The 17182-nt window shown below is 45.0% G+C and overlaps 1 protein-coding gene across 2 annotated transcripts in view; it reads right to left on the bottom strand.

The window, feature by feature from the left end:
* ABL1 (ABL proto-oncogene 1, non-receptor tyrosine kinase) overlaps positions 1-17182 on the bottom strand; it is a 77923-nt gene that overhangs the window by 10619 nt on the left and 50122 nt on the right. For both annotated transcript variants that reach the window (XM_054646599.2, XM_077189100.1), the window contains exons 2-6: positions 12466-12639; positions 10898-11193; positions 5569-5841; positions 1676-1760; positions 1135-1312 (exon numbers count right to left, since the gene is read on the bottom strand). In XM_054646599.2, the coding sequence (XP_054502574.2) occupies positions 1135-1312; positions 1676-1760; positions 5569-5841; positions 10898-11193; positions 12466-12639 (1006 nt within the window). The remainder of the gene's footprint in view (positions 1-1134; positions 1313-1675; positions 1761-5568; positions 5842-10897; positions 11194-12465; positions 12640-17182) is intronic.

Below are 17182 nucleotides of genomic sequence, written 5' to 3'. Positions count from 1 at the left end.
TCCATAATCAAATTCCTCCTCCTTCCTGATTCATTAAATGAGGTCAGAGCACAGCATTTGAATCCATGGATGTGAATTGTGACAACACTCTTCAAATAATTGGGTAGGTGGTTATGGGGGTGGCTGATAAGGGAAAAAGCTACTATTTATTTTAGATAAATGGGTCATCAGAAGTAAGAGGAAATGAAATGAATGGCAGAGAAGACAAATGAGATTCACACAAAGGAGTTTTTAAAGTTTACTTCCTGCAGGCTGAAGGGACAAAATCCTTTCAACAGAGCAAATCAAAGGCTGGAAATTTTAATTGGCAGCATCACTGTTCAATTTATTGACTGATAGCAGCATTTAACCAGGCCTTTCAAGCAGCAAAGGCAACTCATGGCTTAGAAGAGCACCTAGAACTTTACACACCAGCTTCATATTTGTCTGTATTAAAAAACCACGTGCTAATTCCATATTCCAGTTAATTGGGCAGGAAAGGTCACGCTACAACACTGAGAGCATCTTGTACAAAGCCCAGGCACTCTGAGCCCTGGTGCAGGATGTGTCATTACATTGCCAGGAGCCCATTTCTGCAGACAAGGAACGCAAAGCTCCAGCCATAATTGCAGCACACTTTAAAGGTCAGAGTCCCTGAGACTTTTAAGACAGTAGAAATGCTTATTAAATGAATACACAATCTGGACAATAGCATGGAACAATCCCTGCAGTGGAAAACAAAGTGAACCAAACAAGAAAGAACAGGGGCTGGGGCAGTGCTGGGAGGGTGATTCTGCTGCAGGGACCTGCACACATCCAGCATCACCAACTGCAGCTGGTTTGAAGAGCTGTTAGAAACAAGGAACTGGCTTATCTGGTCCATTAAAAGTCCATTACTTTGGCTTAAATTCACATTTCAGACCTTGCCCAAAACATGTAAGTACTGATGTGTCTTTCACCTGCATCAACTTCAAAGGCAAGAGAAAAACGCAGAGAGAAAACCCATCCTTTGGGCAGGTTAATAGACTGTGCCAGATTTGCACTAGTGTGTTAAACATATGACACCAATCAATGCTGTGACAGACTGAAAGGGAGGAAAATACATCAAGGATTGTTCTGTGCTCAAGATTCAAGGGTGCTCACTGTCCTTCCTACCTGTGGATGAAGTTTTTCTTCTCCAGGTACTCCATGGCTGAGGAGATCTGAGTTGCCATGTACAGCAGCACCACAGCATTCACCTCCTGCCTGTTACACTCCCTCAGGTAATCCAGCAGGTTCCCATATGTCATGAACTCTGTGATGATGTAGAAAGGAGGTTCCCTTGTGCACACCCCTGGGGAACAACATAAAGTTGACAGTGAATGTTGGAGAATATCAGTGAATCTTCAGGTTTCATCCTAAAAGGCAATTTGTACCTCCAGAAGGCAGAAAAATGGGGCTGGTGGAAAGAATGGATTCTGCTTGGAAGTGGTTAATAGAGGGGCTTAATTTTCTGCTTCAGCCTCTGGCAAATTAAACATTAGGGAGACGAGATCATTAAAAATCATGTATTAGTGGTACAAATTGTGAATTTTGCCAGACAATAAGAGTCTGTATTTAAAGCCTTGCTATGGTAAGCAGCTTATCTGCTCCTTAACATCCATATCACTGCACAAGGGTTTAGTTCAAATCCCTCTGCTTGGTATTTATCACTTACCTAATAATTGCACCAAGTTCGGATGCTTGATCTCCTTCATTACTGCAGCTTCTTTCAAGAACTCTTCCACCTCCATGGTATCCTCCTGCAGAACAATGGCAAAGCTTTGGCAAAGGCAGTGTACACAAAGGAGAAACAGATTTTTATATGAGGACAAAAAAAAACCTGCAAACTGACAACATACGCCACAGTTCTCACACAGTAATTTTTCCCTGTAGCCACAACACAAAGGCAGGGAGTTACAAACATTAATTTTTTGTATGATTTTAAAAATACATATTTTTGTCATTTTCATACTAGCTGAGCTTGCTGGGGCAGGAAAATCCATATCCCTTTTGTGAAGAGTCTCTCACAGAACGCTCGGGAGCAGAAAAGGAAAAAATAAGCCTGTTCCTAACAGGAAAAAAAAAATAACATGAAATAAAAAGTACAGAAAAGGAACAAGAACGAACATAAAAGAAAGGATACACCACAATCAAATGCTTGAGAGGCTGCTGAAAGGCAGGCCCTTGTGTTCACTGGGCAGGAACAAGAAATTCCCTCTCTCAGTCAGGGAGGCACGACCGATGGCAGCCGTGGTGTGACTGAAAGCCTAAAGTTTCACAGATTCATTTGTGGCATTCAGAGCCTGACCCATGACGTATCCATTCTGGGTAGAGGTGTCCCTACCAATTTGTTGGGCACCATAAAGTCACTTGGCACAGCACAAGACCAAGGAAGATACAATCTTGCTCAAAAGACATATTTTTCTGAAGCAGAAACGCCCCAAATGGCCGGAAGGTCATTTCAAAGTGGTGCAAAAATACAGATCTATTCCTAAAGCAATGTTTCTTTCTATATCCATATTTTTTTCAATGATGGATTAATGTTGACAGGCTACATGGACAAAGTGTTTTAGGGAAGGATTGGAAAGGATTTACTGCTGCTGGTGAGAACGATAACAGTGGGCTGCCACTGTGAGATCCAGCCAGCTCCCTGCTCTGCACTTAGCACTGAGAACATTTTTCCAACACTTCCATTCAATCATTTACTATTCATTGCCAATTAGCTTGATTGACAGCTGCGATTTGCTCAACACACTGTCAAAACTAATAGTCCAAAGGTCCTTGTGAGCAGAACCTTAAACTGTTCTCTTTGGCAAAGGAAACTGGGTTAATAATCCAGGTTGCAAAATGATCCTAAATATTCCTTTGTCTTATTCGTGCTACACAAACCTTGGAAGGTTTGTCCTTTGCATAGCTGCTCCACAGTTTGAAATGTCTTACCTCTCAGTGACCATATTAATAGGAAGGACACATACAGAGAACCACTGTAGCAATGACCTCTCTGAAAACCTGATCTCGTGGAAAGGACCAAGCTGTAACTGGCTTCCAGCTCCCACTGTACTAAACCATGGCAGAAATAAAACAGTTCTGGCTGTCCAGCATTTTCCCAGCACAGCACAGGGCCATGCCATGGCATTAAGGGACACCAGGGTTACATGTTGCCTAATTTAAAACACAGGCTTCTGTGCTAGGGAAAAAATAAAGGAAAAAAAAAAAAGAAAAGAAAAAGCAGCAGCAGTCCTAGGGGCAGCAGAGCCAAGGTGAGCAGTAAGAAATGTGCTGAGCTGACCAGCTCACAGCAGCTCAGCCATTAAATGGCCCTCAGGAGAAGCAGTTATGGCCAGAGTCACACCTGGCTGCACTTGGCCCAGTGCAGGTCACAGAGCCCCCTGTCCCCACAGCCACTGCCTTGTGCTCCCATCCAATCTGGGGGTAAAACCACAAATTCAGAGTGTGTCCTGTTGTAACAGCCCCTGATAAATACTGTGTCCTGTGCAACTCACAGAGCTGCCAGGGAGGGGTTTTAACAGGCAACATCTCATTACCAAAACACGGTCCTGCCCTCTCCAGTTAAACACTGAGGAACAGCGTGTGCTGCTTCCATCGCTTCTCCTCCAGTTCTGTGCCAGCCATGAGCTATCTTTAGACACTTGACAGAAAACTGAACAACAAATGGGTGTTCATAAAGCATCATTATTCAAAAAGATGCTGGGAGGACTTTTTTCCTCCTCTCTCTTTTAGTCTTCGCTCTCCTTTATCTTTCTTATAGAGATATCTGAGGTAGAGGGGGAAGGAGCAAGAAGAATCATACAAAGTTTTGAAAAACATTCTCTCAAAGGAAAATAAAATGAGTCATCTGAAGATTCGGGCAGAAGCTGCAAAAGGCTTGTTTTTCCCAGTAGAACTGGGATATAAATGTGATTTTAAAATGTTTCCCAAAACTTTGAAGAAAGCTATAATCCCACCTGTCAGGCAGCAGACTAATGGATTTAAAGAAGGTGGATTATAAATTTGCTTTTAAGGATGGTTTTAGCGTACATAATTGCAGGTTGAAGTGTTTCTCAACTCTCTTCCTGGTTGTTCTTACACTCCCCAGTGGAACATGCTGCTCCATACTACATTATGAACCACTCTTAGTCATGTTTCATTAAATATTTATTTATTTGAAGCAGCCATGGTCTGTATTAAGGTTTCTCCTTCGCACAAACAGATTTGATGGGATAACATGCAGCTTGTCTTTGTTGATGGGTTTTAGGGAGAAGAGAATGAAAGCAACAACTTTGGCTTGGAGCAAGATGGGAAGTCTGAAAGCACCAGGAATCCTCAGGCTGCAGCCAGCAGCAGGAAGATGTTAGTGCAAGCTGTGCTCCAGGGTAGAGCTGAGCCCTGCTCGGTGCGAGCAGGTGTTGTGCTGAACCTGGCCACCTCCCAGCCCACCTGCACCGCGGCGCTCCCAGCATCCCGAGCAGGGACAACACTAGGTGTCACTCGCTCCCTGTGCAAGCTGCACTCGGACTCCCCCGCCGGGAGCAGCAGCAGGAACCTCCAGAGTACAGAAAAGGCCAAAATGAAAATACTTTCTGCAGCCATGGCAACCAAGAAGTACTGAGGCTGCCGCTGCTCGGAGATCAAGGAAGAAATATTTTCCCCAAATCAAGGAAAAGTTCTTCCCCTGACACTGAAGCATCTACATAGTTCCCGCCACTTCAAAATTTCCATTGCAAAAAACCCAAAAAGAAACAAACGAAACCCTCGGTTCTGTTTGTTTCTGCAAGACCAAACCATGTCCCCATCCGAGGAGAGAGAACATGGTGTCAAGTTTGCATAAACTCCTATTAAGCAATCAAATGCAATGCATGCAGATGGTGCCAGAAGATCTCAAGACAGTTTTATAAACATAGATGAATTAAGAAATGACCTTATGAACTCACAGAGCACTATTTGCATTTCAAGAGACAAGGAAACCAAGATGCAGAAATCAGGGAGCAGAGCCAGAAACAGAACTGATTATCCAGTTCTTCATTAAAGCCACTTATGAATTTTAATATACCTTAGCTTGCATATCATCTTTCCTCCTCTTGTGTCTTTTGATAAGAAGCAGCTGTGAACAGTTGCTTAAGACTTTCAGGTACACAGGGAGCTTGTCTTTTGGGAAAGACACCACATAAGACAGAAAATCAAAACATGTAAAGCCTCCCTGAAGCACAGCCTTTGAATTTTATGTTGACTGACTCACAATCCACAGTTTTCTTTAATACACCAGCTTGTGCTGGTGTGCTCATCCGTGAACAGCTCACCTCTACCACACCCTGAACACGAGACACCGCGGCACTATTTACTTTTCTAAGGTTTCATCCATTCTCCAGTAAAAATTGTGCTGTTAACATCCTCCTTTGTTTATATACGAGTGTTATAGGTATCACATAATCCAAAAGAGGATCAAGCTCTTTTAAAAATATTCCAATTCCAGCCTAGAGCACTCAAAGGGAGGGCCACCATTAATGTAACCTAACTAGAAGTGAGGGCAGCCGCCAGCCTGACGGGGACTGCTCCGAGACTGAGTCCTACCTTGAGAGTTTTCACAGCCACTGTCAGGTTGTACTTCTTCCAGACTCCTTCATAGACCTCTCCATACTGGCCTCCCCCCAGCTTGTGCTTCATGGTGATGTCGGTGCGCTCGATCTCCCACTTGTCGTAGTTGGGCGACACGCCGTAGATGGTGGGCTTGTTGCGCTTGGGCGCCGGGTAGTGCAGCGTGGTGATGAGCCCATCTGCCACGGTGGAGTGGTGATGGACCAGCTCTGCCAGGGTGTTGAAGCGGCTCTCTGAAGACACGTAGAGCTGGGAACCAAAGGGGAAGGGAAAAGCTCGTTCAGGTAATGCTCCTCGGAGAGCTCGCGCATAGGAGCTGCGTTACAAAGTTGTGAAAGCAAAATGTGGTGTTGCTTCTGCCTGAGCCATGGAACTGTGAGCTCCAGAAGCTCTGTAACCAGCTCCAGAGCCCAGAACAACCAATGCTTACGTGGGAAAGGCATGGATTCAGGAGAAAATACATGCACTTTGCCAAAACAACAGGGCAGAAATAGCTGCAAATAGCGCTAGACTGGCATGCTGTTGCTTGAGATGTCTTTTTTCAAAAGGCTGGACACTGGGACATATCCTGGAGAGTATGGGGGGGTTGTCACCTTCAGTGTCTTGTCTTCACTATTACTGCTTGGGTTATGACAGCTGCACCTGCCTAAATTCTCCCTCAAGTGCCATTGGCAAACCAGAGCTTTCCCTGCTTTAGGCCTGAATTTCTGCAGAGCTTTAGCATGAAGTCAGGAGCTGGTCTGTTCCATCCCTGTGATGGGCACTGATCAATAGCACAGAAGGAAAATCATTACCACTGAATGAAAACCCGCTGCGAGGCATGATAACCTATATTTGTTACCTTCTTAACATTTATACACAAGATCCATTTTAAGCCTAAAATCCTGCTAAAGATAATGGACAACTGATTCCCTCCCACCAGAGCCGTGTGTTTCCAGTTTTCATCCTCAAGCCCAGTCTTCTGCCAGACAAGGTGAAAAAAAGCTAGAAATTGAATTATTTGAAAAGTGCTGGTAACACCTGAAGGAGATGGGGAGAAGTCTTTGTATCAATATGAATTCTGCATCACAGTCTAGCCTACAACACGGAAGATGGAAGAGCTCCATTTCTGAAAAAGGACCAAGGTTTGGCAAGGGGTAAGGTTGCAGGAAGAGCAGCACCCAAATTCCTGTCTACTCCACACACTAGTCCTACTGCTCACATCACATGCCAACAGCTATGATCAAACTTCCCAAATGTTTCTGACATGCTGGATGTACACTCAACAATTTCTGCATGTGCACTGGCCATCTGTTTGGGATTTCAGGAGGCTGGGAAGTTGATAGGGCTGCCAGGCATCCAAAAATCCTAGACTTAGGGTAAAATTCTCCTTCTTCCACCTAGACAGAATATTTGGATGGAAAAATAAAATGCATCTGTGAAGCTCCAGCAATAAGAGACTATCACCAACAAAAAAGAGAACTGTGTTTACAAGAGAAAAAAAGTGTTTGCAAGAAAGGACTAAACCACCCTCAAACTTGATTAGTCTTTTTAATGAAGACTGGAAAATAATGGTACCCTCCAGGGGAGCATGTTCACAGCTCTCCACCAGAATTAAATCAGATATTCTTTTGATATTTCATTTCAACACTGGCTAAAAAATCTCCCTCAAATGAAAAAAAAAAAACCCTACAAAAACCTACAACGCTTTTCATGATTAAACAGGTGCAATCACCTTAAAACCAGATGTTTTTAGAACAGAAAAGTGGCAACATAAGAGGCTGTTACACCTGCTTGGTCTGAGTGACCAAGCATTAGCCACTACAACCACAATTTAGAACAAGCTATGCCCCTTTGGGAACAACTTGAAGTACCTGCAGTGGTATAAGCAGTTCCCATGTTACACTGAGAATTAAAATCTAAAAATATGGATGTAGAAAAAGCTGAACTCCAGGATTACTTGGAAGTATTAGAGAGGCATGGAGAAAGAAGCTCCCCCATGGTTTTATGACAAGTTATATCTCATGAAAATTAGAGATATCTGCATTTAGTGTGACAGATTGTATGATCCTGTTACAGAAGGAGGAAGAAACTAAATAAATGGCCAAAGATTTTAGAGAAAAGCTGCAGCAGGATGAGGACAGAACAGGACTGCCCTGTCCAGGCCACAAAAACAACACTTCATGCCTTAACACTCATGAAGTTTTCCATTTATATTAAGATAAACTTCCACCATTACACATGTTTATTCTGTAGGCAGGTTTTTTCCTCTCACTGATGACACTCAACAAAAAACCATGTGGTGCTGCTTGTACTCTCACAGAAGTGACAGACCCAGCATCTGAGCTTTGCAGGGACTCAAGTTTGCTTCCTGGCTATGTTGTGGACATGTTATTTGGTCAATTTTTGTGTATCAAACAAACCATAAACACCAGTCCTGTTTTAAGGGGCTCTGCTTGCACAAATGGGCTGCTCATCTGCACTCCTGCCACCAGACCACATCTCTTTTTCCTGGCTGGGGTATTTTGTACAGCTGGTTGAACTGGCCCGTGCTAACCTCAGCACATCCTGAATCCAGTGGCACTCCCGCTCCCCACTCAGCAGGCAAAATTGAACATCCACACCAAAAAATCCATGGAGGTTCAAGTCTGCATCCAATTCAGCCACTGGAAGATCCAAGAAACTCAAGCAGGACCCCAGTCCTGTCTCCTCCCTGCTGAGGACAGCAGGATTTGAAGAACTGGCTGGACAAGGCTATTTATTCAGTTGGGTTACTCAATAGAAGGTTCTCCCTCAAGTACTATCAAACCCAGGAAAACCAAGGCCTCTGTACCACGGAAGTGGTTTACCAGATGACAGGCTGCACTGTGCCAGCCAAATCAAGAAAGGTCACTTTTAATACCTTCCTTAAAAAAATCCCAACCAACAAAACAAAACATTAGAGGGTGGTCCAAAATAAGATGATCCATTAAAGTGGGAAATAAAGAAAAAATTCCCAGAGGTTTTTTTTGAAGCGGGACAATGCATTCAACATAATCTGTACTAAAATTAAGATGTACAAACCTCTGATCTCTCTAGTCTCTTCAATTTTCTCCCAGAAAGAAGTCTGGGTAAGGCTTTGCAATGCAGGACACACCACTGAGCTGAGCAGCAGCTGCTCCACATGTTCCTCTAATACCTCTTTCTCCCGAAGCGTGTTCTGTCAGGCACAGGATATGATCCCACCAAAGCCATTCATCCTTACTGCAGCACTGGGAGATATTAAATTCCCTGGACAGGCTGACTAATGATACAGCAGGCTGGGAGGGCCCCAGGTGCTCAGGGCAGTGAAGGTAAGAGCTTTCCTCCAGCATGGCCATGATCTGCTGCAAAGCTCGTAATAAATAGAGTGTGACACGAGCAGCTCAGAGCAGGACCTTCTCCAGCAGCCTCCATTCTGCAGAGGGATAAACAGGGATATTGGCTGTTTCTCCTCCCAGCTCCTCAGCTTTGACAGCCAGGGACAGGGTGCTGGAAGAGCACAGTGTCCCCAGCCCAGCAGCACATCTGCCGCTGAGATGTCGCAATTCACTGCCCGGCTCGTTAACGCAAATTGAAACCGATGAGCTTTAACAGGCCAGGCTGCACGCTGCAGCTCATGATGCATGGACGTGGCAAACTGCCCCTTCTGCAGGGATGCTGGCACTTGGCACAGCAGCAGGAGCACTGTGGCTACCTCTGTGCTTGATCCTGCAACACCCAAAAGCCACAGGTCTCGGTCACTGCTGCTGTTCAATTCTGTATTTCCAATTACCATGAGCTGCAGATCTGCTTTAATGAGTTGTTCCAACCTGCACTTTGCTTTTTCTCAAAAACACCGATGCAAGCAACTTTGTGGAAAACGAACAGTTAACCTGGCTAACACAGACCTGAATGGATTACTGGAGCTCTGCAAAACTGTTTTTCTGGGATAAAAACAGCTCTGCTGGGATGAAAGCCTTCATATGCCAAACTCTATTACAGCTCAAATGGAGAACATGTGCTATCTCCTCACGGACACACGCTTATTTACACCAACCCAAGGAGCCTTCGGTTCAAAACGTTCACATGTGAGCACTGCTCATCTGCCAGCATTTATGGGAATAGAAGGAATATCCACTACAGAGACAGGAGGAGGAATAATATTCCAGATTGCCATGTAGTCCTTCAAGTATGCTGCATGTCAGCACTTCACAGAGCTGATGCTGACCACAGAGAGTGTCTACATGGGAGGGAGAAGGAAGAATCAAAATGCCATAAGTTGGAAATATGTTGCCTTAAATAACGTGGTCAGAATTGTCTCAATTACAACCCATTTGTTAAAGCAGACAAAAAGTAAAATCTGGTTATCTTATTTGAGGTTTTAGGGTGCTGAATCTGATAAACAGGAAACACAGGGTACTGGTTCCCTGTATTTTCATACTAAAGATTTTGCTGTCACCTTTGCTGTAAGAAGAGTAAAGGTCTTGTAGGACAAAGGAAAATTGGGAACAGTGGACTGCTACTATACTTGATTACTTTCTTTTCTTTTGAAGAAATTTAATGGCAGAGAATCTGTCATCTATTAGATGCTGGCAAGAAGAGCCTCAGCAGCCATGCTCCAGACCCACACTTCAACTTCTGCACAGGATCTAAAGAGACACTGCTTAAAATAGATTTGTTAAAAAACAACATTTTCCAAATTCCAATGCCAGTGGAAATGTTTCCATGAAATCAAAACAAAAACCTGTGGAAAACTACACTTTTATGCTAACATTTCTCTGCAGCATCCACAAAGCACAGCATTGCACCACTGCTACAGCACACAACAATCTAGGGAAAAAATGAAGGAACTGGGGACAAAGCCCATATAAAAGTGAAAGTGCCTACCCGTCTCCAATGATCACGCTGAAATACTGTAGAGAAATCAAAACAGTAGTTAAAAATACTGCAGAATACCTCAGAAAGCATTCTGTCCCTAATATTTACAGGATTATTAGCAACAGGCGCTGACTTTTCTGATTTGACAGTCAGAGATTATCTTTTGAACATAAGGGACAAGATTTCTCAGGATCTCTTATTAACGATTTATTAGATTCTGCTCTGATCTAACTCTACTATTTTCTCCCTTAAAGAAAGGGATAAAATGTTTCTGTATTACATAGTTTTCTACAGGAACAGCACTGTTTTGTCCCAGCCACGTCAGAATCTCACAGTTTACCGTAACTACACACCATGAGCCCTGCTTCCAGAGCTCAGAACCGCTCAGTTCCATTGCTACTGCTCCACACCAAGTATCCCAGCGACGTTTGCAGAGCCTGGAGCCTACCTTGCCATCGGAGGCAGTGTTGATCCGGTAGTGGTAGACCCTGCCCTCGTAGCGCAGGGAGATGGATCTCTGCCCGGGGCTGCTCTCGCTCTCCCGCACCAGGAAGCTGCCGTTGATGCCGCTGCTCAGCAGGTACTCGGCGGCGTTCCGTGACACCGGCCCGTGGTACCACGAGTGCTTCTCTAAGCTGTTCACCGGGGTGATGTAATTGCTGGGGACCCAGCCCTGCCCGTTCTTGGTCTGAGCCTCACACCACTCCCCATTGTGATTGTAGCCCAGCACTCGGAGCTTTTCACCTTGGGGAAGAGAAAATGGATTTATGGAGCAGGCTCCAAGCTTGCTAGGGCCCCATGGAGGGCTGAGGCTTAAAGACAGGAATTGCCAAGTGGTGATGAAATAGCAAAAGAAGCTCCTGTCTTCCGCCTCTCAGACCCCAGCTTATCTCTCTGTAACCCCATAGGTCACCTTCCCTTAACCCCTACTATTGGACAAGTTTGGATCCCCTTATACCCTATAAAAAGGGGCTGTTTTAGCCCATTCCGGTTAGAAGAGCTATCGCTGGAACCCTTCACAGACCCCTCAATAAAACCATCGCTGTGGAACCCCAGGATGTTTTCTTCTCCTCTCTCACATCTGCTTCCCCACTAGTCTGGGCACCTTAGCAAGCAAAGAACTGGAATCCTAAGAGAGCTGAATCACTAAAGAGCTGATATCCACTAAGCTTGCTAAGGTAGCCAGGGGCTGAGAGTGGCCTGGGTACTCGGACACTCCGTCCCCACGAAGGACTGAGCTCTCCGGCCTGTGCTGCCTGCTCAGGGGCAAATTAGCCCAGCGGAGAGTTGGGATCAGATTTAGACATGGCGAGCCTGGGAGTTGAGGACAAAGATAAATTCTTTCTGCCTAGCAGATCATTAAATAATCTTCTATAAGAATAGGTATCTGACTCAGCAGGGAGCATGTGTTTCTCTTCAAGCTTGAGTGGATCTCTCCAAGCCAAATAAAGTCACATGCTTCAGATTTTTAGGCTCTCCTGCAGTTCTGCACCAGCTCCAATAGCGCTCGAGTTTAAAAAATGAATCCAGCAAATTTTATTTGAACTGAGTTGGCTTGTTGGAGCTAGGAAAGAACTGGAGTGGATAAACAATTAAAAATCATTTCAATTAGGAAGGTAAGTAGATGTGACTTGGAGTACATACAGTGTTTTCTTTCTCAGTCCTTCTAGTCCTTATATCTGTACAGTCATTTTTCATACAGGGACTGTGTTTTGGAGAACTGTGAAAATAAGAGGCCAGCCTCCAAAATCAGCTTAGTTTAATTTCTCAGTTCAAATTCTTGATCCTAATGGAGAATTTAGTTTTGACAGTTTCTTGCCCAATGCAATAAAAAAAGACAGTTATAACCTTTAAAAAGGTCATGACTTTGTGAAATATTTGTATTTGTTTAAGATGATTTCCCACAGTAAAAAAAAAATTCCACAGGGTTTGGTGTAAAACTTAATTATTTCACAGCGACCTTCCTTCCTACACCTTCTCCCACACTCCCAGTGGAATTCTGGCCAGTGACCTTACCTTTAGTTATGCTGAGAGTGTTGTCCCCACTCGCCACAAAATCATACAGTGCAACAAAGAGATGGGGGTCATTTTCACTGGGGCAGGAGAGGAGGTTTTCCTTGGAGTTCCAGCGAGCTGCTTCGCTCAGACCCTGCGGCTCAAAGTCTGACACTACCGGTCTCTGAAGGGCTTCTGCGGGACAAAGAGGGAGAGAAAGGAAAAAGCAGGTTCATTTTGGCTGATAAATCCATCTGGCCAACCCACACACTCTGACTTTCTAAGTTGCATTGTTTCACGACACGTGTGCTCCTCGTGCGTCAGAGGACAGATATGGACAGTGCCTTAATGCAGACCTCCTGCCACACAGGCAGGACACTCTTGCTCCAGAGCTGTCCCCCAACCCTTCCAGAGAGCCCAGCTCCTGCCTCTCAGGAAATGCAGGAAAGGGAAAGCCCTTCTCCATCCCTCCAGTAAATGCAGCTCACGTAGGCTGTTTGCTGCCTGTAAATCCTTTGGCTCACACCTAACTGCTGGAATGGTTAGATTTGAAAACAAACCCAAGACCTTTAAAAGGTAAATCCCTTAATTATCCTATAAATGAAATGGCTAGAACGTGCAGCAAATGGAGCCAAGCAAGGTGAGATTTATAAGACATGGTATTTAAGAAGGAGTTAGGTCTTTCTGGTCTTCACAGTTTTTTTAATCATTTCTCTTCTTATTTGAGAACAAGGCAGTATTTTTTGTTGCCCTCTCTCCTGCCCATCACTCTCAATCGACAGCAGTGTTGAGCATACTTCTACATTTTTAGGAACCCTGAGACAACTCCAAAGACAGAGATTCCTGAAAACTGAGCTTTACAGATGAATAAAAACCAACCTCCAAAGTTTTTTATAGCCTGCAGCATATTAGGCATGTAATATTCAGTAAGTATCAGGCAAGTCCCAATACATCAGGGAATTTTACTGCAGTTGCTCCTGCAAGTCCTTCACTTTGGGGCATGACTGTAGAGTTTGGAGCAGAAATGTTCCAGATAATTGTGCCCCCTCACTCTTTAACACGCTACCCCCAGATGTGCTGGCAGCACCATGCCTGACTGTAGTGACACAGAGCCAGGACAATAAGTTGTGAAACTCTTGTGTTTTGAGGGGTCATTCTCCATCTGGATGAGTCTGTTGAGCGAGGTCACAGAGCTGCACACAAACCATTGCGTCAGTGCGGCCCTGGGGACAGGAAACGCGGCACTGCCACTGCAGCCCCGTGCCCCATGAACTGCCCTTCGTTACAGCATGAGCCCCTCTTCTGCACACACAGGGCTCGGGACACAGAAATTCCATGCCAAGTTTCCTAGACTGTCAGGTCACCTGGGAGCACAGAACTCTGTTTATACCTGCAATACTCAGTAGCATTGTGCTACTACACAGATGCAATCCTGTCAAAACATGGTTTTAACACTACTGTTTGTTTGGCCTGGAAATTGAGTATAAGCTGTGCCAGCAAACCAGTGAAGAACCGATGCAATTGACATCAGAAAAGGCATGGAAGTTTAGTGTGGACTGGGACATGTCCAAAATATGTTCCCAATGGGGAAATGCTAAAAAAATATATCCCACCAACCCCCCAAAATTCAACCCTACAAATCATAACAATACACATTATTTTCTAGTATCATTTTTGATAGTGAAAGTGCAAATAGTAGTGCTGGCCACAATTTACCCAAAGACAATCTGGCATCCTTGATGTGTTGGTCAGGTGACCACTAGTAAAGGCTCTCTGGGTGGTTATTTATGTACATAAGTACTACTGTATTCCTTGGAAAAAGTATATGATGTATGTGAGCAAAATAGCAAATACAGACACTGCTGTGCCTATTTTCCTAGCCAAATAGTAACTGCAGGGAGATATATTTCCATAGTGAATCAGAGCAGTTAAATAATTCCACTTTCTAAACGATTCCACAGTCAGAAAAAGTGATAGTGTGTTGGGGGGTTATTTTAAAGCACCCTGACATCCTGGCTTCCTCTTCCTGTGTCCTGCAGGAGAATATATTTTAATAGCCTGGGTTTCCCTCAAGAGTGAAAATGAGACAAGAAACAGAAAATCCACTTTCAGAAATTAAGCTATAATCATTTTACCATGAAAATGCTTTGAAGCCCACTAAGCTCCCTTATCAAACACAGGGCACTAGAGTGATGGGAGATACTCTAAGGAATCAAACCATCAGTGAACACCTGGAACAGACAGACAGCAGAGCTGCAAGAGACAGACACACAACCTCAGCAAGCAGCAATGCTGTGATGCTCTCCCCCAAATAAGGGACAAACCAGCACTCACTGCTCCGTGGGATGGACCATAAACTCCGTTAGGAAGGAAAATGCCTCCCACACGGGGCACTAATTCGACAGGAAGGCAGGAAATCCAAGGCAGGCTCCCCTCCAACTCCAGCACATCACAGCCCAGTGGGGATGGCTCAGGCACAAACAGGGATGGGGATTTGGGAGCAAAGCCAAGCGCTCCACAAGAATCCCTCCCTCGTGCCCAGGCCGCGGTGAGGCTGGGACTGACTCACTACACAGGGATGCCAAGGTATGTGCTTCAATTCAGCTGTGAGACTACACCATGCCAGTGCCAGCAACACCCACGAGTGCGGTACGGAGTCAGGGAAGGCTGGCTGTGCTCAACAACATTCCTACAGACACTGACTCAGGGATAACACCTGCAACACCAAGGACCTGCAGGAGCAAGGGCTGTTAAACACACACACACGAGAATTTGCTAAGCTGGAAAACCACAGTGGTCTCCCAGTGAAATCAGGGGATGCTCACACCCTCTGTCTCTCCCAGTCTGACCCTCCTGTGCAGCCACGGGCACCCCAACAGAGGTGTGGGCTGTGTGTGAACGTGCGGAGCAGGAGAGCAAGATAGGGACATGCCAGACAACTCCTGGGCTGAGTGGGGCTGGTTTTTCCAGAAGGTAGGAGCCCCAAGTTAAGAACTGGGGTGGGGAAGGTGGTGAATGAAGCTTGAAGAATGTCCAGAGAGGGAGGACGAGGCCCTGAGTCAACACAGAGAAGAGCGTAAAGGAAAGAGCAGAATTGTGGTGACCCGAGTGTAGCAGAAGCTTGATAGACCGTGACAAAACACACTTTTAAAGGTCTGGGCCCCAAGAGGAGACTGTCAGCAGACTGAGGACACAAAACCATGAAGCGAGAGAAGCAGACAGGACATGTCCATCTGGGAGCCACGTACAGCCGGCTGTCAGCAGCGTTTATCCCTCTGAGCAATTCTCCAGCAAATCTGCCCAGACATTCCAGTCCTTCAGAGCAGGAATTAGACATTGCTCTTCCTACATATTGAGAGTCTTTTTCAACACACAGCTCCTTCACCTCCTACTGCTGGTTTTAACTACAATTTTACAGCACTGCTGAGATCTTCAGTGGGCCAGGTTCCTCCTAATAAATCAGCCTGGCTGCTGTACCTACAGGAGGCCATCCTGGCACGGTGATGGGGCAGGAAGCGAGCGTAATTCAATCTGTTATCGCTGGGCTGTCCTTCCTTCCACACATCCACTTTGTCTTGTGCTGCATCCCAGCAAGGCTGCAATTTATTACTCTGCTCTGGATAACACCTGGGTTCCTGATAGGAGTCCTAAAGCAGCACTGTAATTCAGTTCTCCACTAACATCAACTAAATGATGACTCTTAATTAAAGCGGTGCAGACTTTGAAATAAGACAACAGCAGCTTGCATTTTGAGGCATTAGCCATAAGAATGTCATCATTTCCTCCCTAATTTTTTTTCCCAGAAGGTATTTATGCTTGCACACTAAAAGGTTTCGTAAGTGTAACTATCTCCTACTCATTACTGTTCATACAAAGCCATGAATCATTGTTAGGGGCTGTATGAGAACTTCTCATACATGAACAATTCTGGTCTAGATGAACGCAAGCAAATTTCCTTCACAATGCAAGAGAAGGGCTGGAAAACAGGCAGGAGCACAGAATTACACTTGGCTCCTGCAGAGCTGACTGCGAGGCAGTCCCGAGGGAAGGAGGAGACCTCCTGTCTCCCTAAAAAACAAACATCCTGTGGGCTTACAAACTGTGCTGGCATTTTTTCCACAAGGTTTGTAGAGCAAGGGAGTGCAGAACACATCTACTAATCTCTTTGGAAACACAGCACATGCCACCTAAGCCTTCTCTTTTCCCTACACTCCTTCTACTCCCCTTTTCCCCTGGAATAAATTATGATAAACAGCAATGCAGATTTAATACTTCCAAATGTTTCCCACTATGAGCACATATGATGCAGCAGCTGCCTCTCTGTCTCAGTATTGCTCCTTAGTGGCCCTCACAGATTCCCTATGCCTGATGGAATATGGATTTAAATATAAAATTAAAGAACCTGTAAAGCAGATCTTTGCAAAAAGAAGGAGGGATTCATGTTTTATTTCAGACTCATCTCTCCAGTGAGATCAGGCTCAGCCTCTGCTGTTACCCTCTGCACAGCCCAGGCCACAGACCCTTCTGCAACAATGGCAATTGCTGGTTTTCCTGCTCTTGGCTGATATTTGGAAAGTTCACCTTCTTAGAGCCAGCATGAGGATAAATACCACTTTTTGAACATTGTGTATTTATACACAGAGATGAAGCAGTGCAGAAACTGATCCAGCCCCACTCCCCTGAGCTGAGCCACTCCTCCAAGAGATGATTCCGTCATTTCAGGGCTTTTTATGTCATT

The sequence above is a fragment of the Agelaius phoeniceus genome, chromosome 21 (assembly GCF_051311805.1).
Source record: "Agelaius phoeniceus isolate bAgePho1 chromosome 21, bAgePho1.hap1, whole genome shotgun sequence".
Lineage (NCBI taxonomy): Eukaryota > Metazoa > Chordata > Aves > Passeriformes > Icteridae > Agelaius > Agelaius phoeniceus.
This window is presented reverse-complemented; position numbering and strand designations above follow the sequence as displayed.